At 41.2% G+C, this 9,296-nt stretch overlaps 1 protein-coding gene across 2 annotated transcripts; it reads left to right on the top strand.

Annotated features, from left to right (window-relative positions):
* Nucleotides 1-606: 606 nt before the first annotated feature.
* On the top strand, nucleotides 607-8,954 carry LOC118246336 (borealin-2-like). 2 transcript variants are annotated; one of them, XM_035543331.2, is made up of 10 exons: nucleotides 607-867; nucleotides 1,408-1,536; nucleotides 2,538-2,578; nucleotides 2,920-2,980; nucleotides 3,631-3,698; nucleotides 4,500-4,567; nucleotides 5,831-5,929; nucleotides 6,972-7,104; nucleotides 7,340-7,426; nucleotides 8,236-8,954. In XM_035543331.2, the coding sequence occupies exons 1-10, from the start codon at nucleotides 738-740 to the stop codon at nucleotides 8,281-8,283; spliced, it is 864 nt and encodes a 287-aa protein (XP_035399224.1). In that variant the 5' UTR covers nucleotides 607-737; the 3' UTR covers nucleotides 8,284-8,954. The 2 variants fall into 2 exon arrangements, with proteins under 2 accessions (XP_035399224.1, XP_035399225.1); XM_035543332.2 differs by lacking the exon at nucleotides 5,831-5,929 and having other exon boundaries at nucleotides 731-867.
* Nucleotides 8,955-9,296: the final 342 nt, after the last annotated feature.

The raw sequence follows: 9,296 nt of genomic DNA, 5'->3' as shown, positions 1-9,296 counted from the left end.
CAGCAGAACAAGCAGTAAAATAACGAAGTACGAGGCCACAGCTCTCACATGAGGTCCCTCCTACTCGACAAAACGGCTTTCCAGCGCCCGCCCCTGGCAGCACCACCACCACCAGATGTACCATCAGTACCAGTACCGCCACCAGCAGTACCAGTACCATCAGGACCATCACCACCAGTACCACCAGCACCCCGCAGCCCGGAGCTGGGTACGACTCACCTCGCCGGACGGAAGCGGCCGTAGGCGCTACCATCGCTCCTCCGGTGCCAAGGCCAGCAGCACCTGCTTCAAAGCAATTCATAAAAACGTATTTTAAAAGGAATTTCTCATTTTTCTCCATCAGGAGAAAGCGCCTGTGCGTGTGTGCGCTTAAGCCCGCCCACCTGCTGCGCTCGGCTCCTGTCAGGACGCGGCAGCCCCGTCCCCGCAGCGCCTCTCTGGCCGTGCCCGGCCCCGCTCCGGGCCCCGGGGCTCCCCGGGACGTCCTCGCCGCCTCCCGTCTCCTGACGAGGCCGGCCAGGGCCCCCCGGTGCTTCCAGCCCCCGGCTCTGGGCCGCCCCGCACCCTCACAGCCGCCAGCCCGTGCTCGGGGGCCGGGGCCGCCCGTTATGGCCGCCCGCAGGGCGTGCCCGCCCCGGCCCCGGGGCGGAGCGGGGGGAGGTAGGGGGGGGAAGCCCCCGCTCTTAAAAAAGCTCCCAGGGTCAGGAGCCGCCTGCTTGTCTTGAGGGGTCGCAGCCATGCCCCTGAGGAAGCCCCCGGTCAAACGGCGCAGCACCGACTCGGGCGTAGAGCCCGACCGCGGGGCGCTCTCCCAGGAGAAGAAGGACCAGCGCATCGCGCTCTTCCTCAGAGACTTCGACCAGCAGGGTAGGGCCGGGGCCCAGGGACAGACCCGCTGAGGCCGAGGAGAGGCTCGGGGCCGGGTCGGCAGAGCTCAGACCCCCACGAACGGCCCCCGCAGGCGCCGCCGCTCCGTGAGGGGCCGCCCTGGCGGCGGGTGTGGGGGCCTGGGGCTGCTGAGGGTGCCCGCTGCCTGGTCGCCTTCCCCTAAGTGCCGGCCTGAGGCATTCGTCGTGTCGTTGTGCTCGTCGGTGGTAGGTGTGCGCTTAAAATGTCTCTGCGCTGCCTGTGGTGCTGCCACGCTCCTCCTTAGAAGGTGGGCAACAGGGTAATCTGCTCTTGTGTTAGTTAATGTCAGCATTTCAGCAGTCAGCGTTGTTCATCGATCCGCTCTGAAACAGGCACAGCTGCGCAGAGCTGCCTTAACTCGAGGCTTACTTGCAAATCACTTTGACTCCAAGTCAAATTACCCTATCTAAAACATTAAGTTGTTTTATGCGATCCAGCAGTGATTTTACTTGGAAATATTTAACACGCATGGCAATAAAAACCGATTTTGTTTTAAAGCTAAGGAAAGCATCCGGGAAATGAAGAAAGAACTTGATGCGCTCTTGCAAACAGCTGAGAAGGCATTCACAGTGGAGTTGCTGAAGATACCACTTGCCATCAGAAAAATGAAAAGAAAAGACTTGCTTAGTAAGTATGTGTGATCAAAGCATTTGGTATTTGTGAGCAAAGCAGACATCAGTACTTCTACATGTACCCTTGACTAATGTGAGAAAAAGCTGCAAGCTGGGGGACTTTTATGAAAAAAAGGTTTCGTCACCTGCTGAATATTTTAAGCTGAGCAGCAGTGGTGTTACATTGCAGGTGACCAGTCAGTACTCTTGTTCAGGTAGACTGATCTGTGTAATGCAGGGTGTAGAATTAGTAGGTAACAGTTTGGTCTGGAATCTTCTTTTGTTTGTGCTCTTAAGTCATCTTACTTAGAGCCTGAAGAGACAAGGAGTGATTACAAGTTTTTAGTAGTGTCTGTGCTTAAAAACTTAAGAACTGCTTTTCATCTGAACATGTTCATCCTAGCCCCAGAGATTGTTTTGTCTTTCTGTTAATCTGAAGTCCTTGACTACTGAGCTTTTCTCATGTAGTGTTTACGGGTGGCGATGCATGAGCAACTTTAATTTTAACCTCATTTTTATGCAGCATTTTAAGCTGTGGTGGACAGTCAGCATCAGATGTATATTCTGCTGAGAACTGATGTTTTTGGAATCTTCCTTGCAGCTGAAGTTGCAGGGGCAACACAAAGATGAAACCTATGACTCTTGAAGACCTTGAATTTACTGTAAGCCTTTGTGCTGAATGCACATTCGAATGCCTTTCTTGAAAGCTTCTACCTAAAAGCATTAGCTTTCAGCAGTGCAATGCTTTTTTTATTTTTCTCTGAAGTCAGGCTACATACTGTGTGACTAAGCTTACTATACTTTTAAAGATTAAACATACTGAAGTAGCCTAAGATTTTTCTTTATTATTGTTTTGTGAACTGACTATCCTAAAGGACTTGTTAGCTAAGATTATCTATTTAAGCAATTGCAATCTGGAATTACTTATTCAGTTTCACAGTCTGTAAGATAAGAACCTGCAGGTAACAATTATGCAAGTAATAGTATATGAACAGGTTATACTTGCTTGTGTTACAGATTTGCAGGGAAGGGAGGAAGTGGCTCTTGCTGCTGCAGTGGTAAGTGTGTGTTTTGAAACTTTACCACACCTTACAGACTAGAGATCTTTTTTTCCTGATGTAAAGATTTCAGGCAAATGATTTTGTTTGGCTATATGTTTAAATAGAAGATGAGATGAAAAGGCTACGCAGCCAGCCATGGTGCAGTTATGAACACTACCTAGAGATTTAGGATCACCTGTAGGCAGCAATCTGGATGTTCCTGAAAAATAAGCTGGTATTTAGCCAATCCTACTTCTGTCACTTACTTCTATGCCCTTTTCTTTCACTGCCTTCTGTAAGATAATATGCATTTGCTGGGTAAAAACTATCAACCTCTTTGTTGGATAAACATTTTATAGAGTGACTCTTCCCTAGAAGATGTACCAAATCCCAAACTGATGAGGACCAACAGCAAAAAAGGCAAGTCACTCTATTAATATGTATTTTTGCTCTTAATTTTTGTGTTATTTTAGTGGTTTCAACTGTGTATTTGCAAAGTGAATGTTAAGCCTGGAGAATATAAAAGGGTAAAGTGTGTAGCTAGAAGTATAACATACAGGACCCCCCAGTATTTGGTGTGGAGGATCATGAGCTATGTTACTGTTCAGGTACTTGAAAACATGAGTTTCCCGCTCTTTGGATTTATCACTGAAAATAGTGAGAAGAGACAGATTCAAGTGACTTGTCAGTGCATCACAGTATAACAGAAGAGCTGGGAATGTTCATGTTATCTCATAGATTCTGCTTTGACCTCCTGTTCTCTGAGGTTTGCAAGGAAAATAGTATTCCTCTTTGTACTCCAAACTGTGATAAGAAGGACACTACCACTGAAATGCAGTTCTATTTTATCTGGGGGTTAAAGGGTTATCTAGTGCCTTTTAACTATCCAGTGCGTCACCATGTCTGTGACAAACACACAATTTGCTTTGAACTCTGTCCCAGGCAAATGACCATCAAATAACAGAAGTGATACATAACTCTGAGTGGGTAAATAGCCTTAAAGGAAAAAAAAAGTGTCCTATGATCTTCATGAGATCTTTATTTTCCTCGTCTTTCTAATATATTTCCAGTTAAGGTAACTACAATTGTTGAATATGAAGATGCCAAGCATACTTCTGCAAAGAAAGTATCTAAAAAAGTAAGTTTTTCCTAAATAAACAACATAAGGGTCTAATCAGACCTGCTATGAACCCTGCTAGGTCCATAACCAGGCAGACAAATGACCTGTTGCTTGTTTGTTTGAAAAGTCACTTGCTTCAAATTCAATTTAAGATAAGTTAAGCAAGGCTAAACTGCATAGTATATTAACTTCATAATAAAATATGGGATCTGCACTTTCAGTAATTCATTCAGACAGACTTCCAAATACTGAAGTAGTCATTCTCTCTTGATTTTTGAAGTCTTGATGGTTTGAGGGATCGTGTTTTGTTGAAACTTTTTCTAGTTACTGAACTTTGTATTAGAATAAATGTTTTTCTATGTTTGTATGACTTACACATTTTATCCACATTGCTCTCTAAAACAAATAGCGAAGGTGTATTAATTTTACCACCTCAGTCCTTCTGTGGTATGCAGTGCCTCAGCCAGACACTGATGTAAGTGTAAAGATGATGACTCAACAAAGGCAAAAAGATTATATGTGGAGTTACAGGCATTAATTATAAGAAGGCTACAAGTTGGAAGGGTGTATGTCAGAAAGGCTGTTGTTTGTACTGAACTTCGGTATGAACAAACATGGTTTGACATTTTTTAAAAATCTCCTGTTTTAGAATGCATACCTGCCATTTTAAATATATGTAAAACTACAAAAGGCAGCACTATAGGGCTTAACAGTTGTTTTTCAACAGGGAATTCTTGCAGTATTCTTCCCTGGAACTATCTATCACGTTGCCTTAGAATGCCACTTCTGTTAACTGCAGTCTCATATGCACACTTTCAGGTATGCAGAACCAAGTCACTGGTTTCATTGACCTCTGGTTTAAGTAGCAAACTGAACCCTATTTCTAGGTAAGTCTTGCCTTTGATAACTTGTGTAACTTACTTCCACTTATAAATGCTGAATAGAATTATTTTCACATAAAGTAGCTGAGATTTGAGCCTGATAAAAATAAATCTGATCCAGATGCCTTCCATAACCTGTATCAGATGTGTTGTAGCGATGTGAACCTTGAAGAAGAAAGCACCTCTAGCTGACAAAAAGATGTAGTTGTATCGCTCACTGAACAGTGCACAGTCGTGAACTTTATCAGTACAGCTTTCCAAACAAAATACCTAGTGGAATAGAGTGCATAAGGGAAACATCTTTGTTGCTTCTTGTTATGAGTAATAAACTGTTGTGTAACATAGCTGAAAGGAAGTTGTCATTAGCGGGGAAATAGATACTTGCAAAACCACCTTAAAGATACTTAGTACTATGATGGAACAAATTCAAGTCTCATAAGATCTAATGAATTAAAAATAAATAAATAGTGGATATCTGCATGAAAAAGTTCTTTGAGATGTTCCTGTTCTACCTCTGACATATATACTTGAACCCACTGGCACTTGTTTTGATACATTCAAATTGTATTCAGAAAGACAATTGAAATAATGTATCCAGGTGCCTAAAAGACATTAGAAAGTCTTAGTCACATTTAAATTTTCTTGAATTGGGATTATAGAATTTTTGGCTTGATGAAATCGAGCTACAGAAGGCCGTTTTGCCTGGGGAAGTCTAACATTTCAGTTTTCGAAGGCTGTGTTTATTCAAGTACAGTAACATTGGTCCAAACCCATGCCTTTACAGTATCTTCAAAATGTGTGTGGGAAAGGGTGGGGGGGGGAAGGAGAGTGTGAGGTAAATTGCTGTCATCCACAGCTCTGTGAATGGAGTTAAAACGCAAAACTGGAAAGAAATTGTTCTCTATATTCAGGTCAACCACACAGAACAAATGTCCTAAGAACCTGTAAAATTAAATCCTGCTGAAAAAGGAACTTGCCAAGAGATTTTTTCACACAAAGTTCTGGGTGATCCCTTAATTATCCCCAAATCAGCTACTGCAGCCCTCCCTTACCTACTAATATAACTAATCCTTTCATTCCCCTTATGGCATTCGGTTTTAATATATGTCTACTTCAGGAGGGCTTCTTCGCTTATATATAACTAGATATGTCATGGAACACTTTAACATTCTCTAATTCACCACCTATCTTCATCCAAGCTAAACCTACACTAGAAATAGATGAGGAAATTAAAACGAACCAAGAAACAAATCACTAATTCTTCTTTAGGTCTGTTCACTCTTCTGCAAGTGTGACTGAGGCTGTTAAAACTGTTGCCTCTGATTGCAGTGCTACAAATTTAAAAGCCACGCCAAAGGCATCTAAAAGGTAAGGAGTATCAAGACACTGTATATCTAAATTAATATAAATCTAGATACTAATCAATCATTATTCTAGATTTACTAGATCTTTATGGTCTGCCATTAACTTTGGTAGTGAGGATGTGAACCAGTCACATCTGCTTTGAGTGTGGGTGTTTACTTAGGTTTTCATGAAGGTACAGGATGCAATGTTGTAACTGAGCCAGTTAACACCCACACATACTAAAAAAAAAAAAAATTATTTATAATTTAAGTTCTGTTCCCATCTACTGTTCTTTAAAGATATAGTTTACAGCTTAGACTACCTCTCAGAGCATAAGCTTGATTAAAATGTGACCAATATGCATGCCTGTGTTTAAAAATAAACTGACAATCAGTTCTATCCTCATTGAACCGTTCAGATTTCAGTTACCATTCTCCATATACTAGAGTTCCATTTTGGCAGAAGTCATCAGATTGCGGTGGGTGGAGAGAGAGGAGGAGAAGCTTGATAGTTAAGTGGGTCATGGAACCAGCACCTTTCACCGTTTCACCTTGGCTTACTATAAATGTCAGACTTCTTGCCATGCAAAAGATAACCAAATCTTACATTTTTGTGGAGTAAAAACAATTGTATTAAGAAAGAACTTTAATTATTTTGTATGACATAAGGCATGCCCTGTACCTCAGAGCTAGCAGCTTCAGTATTTCTTGCTACCTCCCTCTGAAATAGACAGATATGCTGCAAGTCTTATCTTAAGCCCAGATGCATGCAGTTTCCTCTTCCCAAAACTGTTCATTCATTGTTGATATTGAAGAGTGGATATTCTTGTTAGTGAGAGATCCAAATGTCAGCTTGCCCACTGGCCTGTAACAAGGACTTAGAAAGTTACTGCAGTGTTTCATGGTCATAAAATATTACCTAGTGGTGCTTCTGGCAGCACTGGAAGAGGCAAACACGATTGCCTTTTTGTTAGGTATATTTGCTGTGACATACGTTTGTTTCATGTGTGAAAATCTACAGAGCATAGGAAGTTAACCTTAAAGTAACGTTTTTTCTTGTATTCTAGTATTGGACTACAAAAGACTGTCTCAAGAACTGCACCTATCAGTGGAAGAGTTCAAGGCATGTTACTAAGAAGTAGATCAGTACCCCAACACAGAACTGTTCCATTTGTAAACATTCCCTTGGCTGATGGACAGGTATCAAACTTTTTTGAAAAGCTTTTTCAGCTTAGAGTAGCTAAACTGTGAATCATGTAATACTAATAATAGCTGTTATTATCCTTAAATGAGATGCTGCTATGCAAAAGAAAGAACAATTCCTAAAATTCCACAACGTAGCCAGGAAGCACATGGCTTTCAGAAAAATAGGCCATGCAAATAGAAACTTTCAGAGTAGTTTTTTCATCTTAAAACTGTTTCTCTTCATGTTTAGACGCTCTGTATGGCTGGTGGAGACCTCCGTAACATTGATGTGCAACTACTAAATCAAGATACAGTACAGCATATTCATAACTTAGTGGTAAGCTTAAACTAGTAGGCTTTTACATGTAATTATTCAAACACCTTGTCTTAGATTTTCATGTGAGACACTGTTATGGATGTCAGCTCTAAGTGCATAATCCTTTGGGGTTTAAGCCTGAATTTGTTAGCATAGGTTGAAGGGAGAAATCGGGTAAGGGAGGAACAGGGAGGGGAGAACTGCTGCACATATATAATGTAGAAAAGTGCACTTAGAGAAGCATGTACAGTTTGGTAACTGCCCGGGGGAGAACAGAAGCATAAGCTCTACTTTCTAGATTGCTCTGTTGTCTGTCCTTCCCTGGGTGCAAGCTGCCCTTCTCTATCCCATTCACAGTGACTTACAGAAATACAGCAAGCTTCAGTTCTTGTTACAATCTATTCTATGTCCCTTGTTGAGTAAGAACTACTCCTGGTAATTCTCTGCTGTATTTGAAATACTAACTACCTTACTTTTGGTTCAAGGAAGTAAACTGTTTTCAAACAGAATGAAATTGAACGGAACTTTGCTGCATATAGTGCCTGACTTTCCTAAAGACAGACTTTTAGATGAATTAGTCTGCAGCAATAAATATCTATCTAGGCGTAAGGAATATTAGTCGCTATACTCTTGCAGGTATTAGGATTCAAATGCAGCTATAATGAGTTAAGATAAAGACCTAGCTGTCTTATTTTATATCAAGGTCCTGCCTCTCTAGGTAGAGAATAGGGAGTGCTTGCTCACTACTTGCTTTTAGCAATGGTGATTTTTCTATTTTTTATAAGAACTGTTTGGTACCTTGAACTAAATTTTTTCTCCCCCCCCCTTAGAGTGAGCTGACTGTCCTATATGGAAAGGCCACAGCTAAACCAGATTAACGGAACTGTCTTCTGACTCACGGAATGTGTGACATCTCTTGCTTGCCTCCGCTGAAGTGTTCAGAGAATGTTTATAATGTCTTAATAAAGCTGTATATTGCCCAGTAAATGTTTTATATAAAAGCTTAAAATGTGATGTGTTCTTACCTCTGTAAAGCATACAAATGCAGAACAAAATTCTTCCAGTTTCCCAACTTTATAAAAGCTTAGTTAACATTTTAGTTCAATTCATAATAAAATGAATAATAGATTGATGGAAAATACAAGCTTTAACTCTGATATTCTAAATAGTATTTTTTTATATAACCAGTCATAAATAGAGAGCTATTTAAGGTCATTCTTTCATGCATGCCACAACCAACATAGTTACTACTCTTTTATTAGTTTACTGTTCATGGGGTCTTCCCACTGACAATCACCTTGAATTCAACTCAGGACTTCAGCTGAAGTGCATGTTTTGAAGTGCTTGAATAAAACTTGTAATAAAAACCTGAATAAAACCATGTAATTTCAGTTTGGTGGTATTATTTGCAAATTTGACACAAACAATTCTCAAGTCTTGTGCTATGATCTAATATGTAAGATCAGGGTAACTCAGCTTTCCTCTGAAACACCTTTTTTCTAATAATATATTTTTCTGAAAAGAAAGACGTTTGATATCTCTTCACTGTGCCCGTCCCACAGTTACTGCTTAAATATTTCTGGAACTTGAGGATGCTCTTGGCTTTTACTCTGCCAGTAGTGACCTCAGTTAAAGGTTTTCACTGTGGTAAAAGATGGTATGGAAGAAAGTATGGAAGAAACATACTTTTAAAACCTGAAGAAAGACTAGCTTCTAAGAGTTCTTTTAGTTGATGGAAACAAACTTCTACCCCATACTTCACTTTGTAGTGGGTTTATGTGGCAAGGTTTTGGTAGCAGGGGGCCATGGGGTGGCTTCTGTGAGAAGAATCTACAAGCTGCCCCATGTTAGGTAAGGGCCCCACTGCTGACCAGAGCTGAGCCAATGAGTG

The sequence above is a fragment of the Cygnus atratus genome, chromosome 12, assembly GCF_013377495.2.
Source record: "Cygnus atratus isolate AKBS03 ecotype Queensland, Australia chromosome 12, CAtr_DNAZoo_HiC_assembly, whole genome shotgun sequence".
NCBI classification, from domain to species: Eukaryota; Metazoa; Chordata; class Aves; order Anseriformes; family Anatidae; genus Cygnus; species Cygnus atratus.
This window is presented reverse-complemented; position numbering and strand designations above follow the sequence as displayed.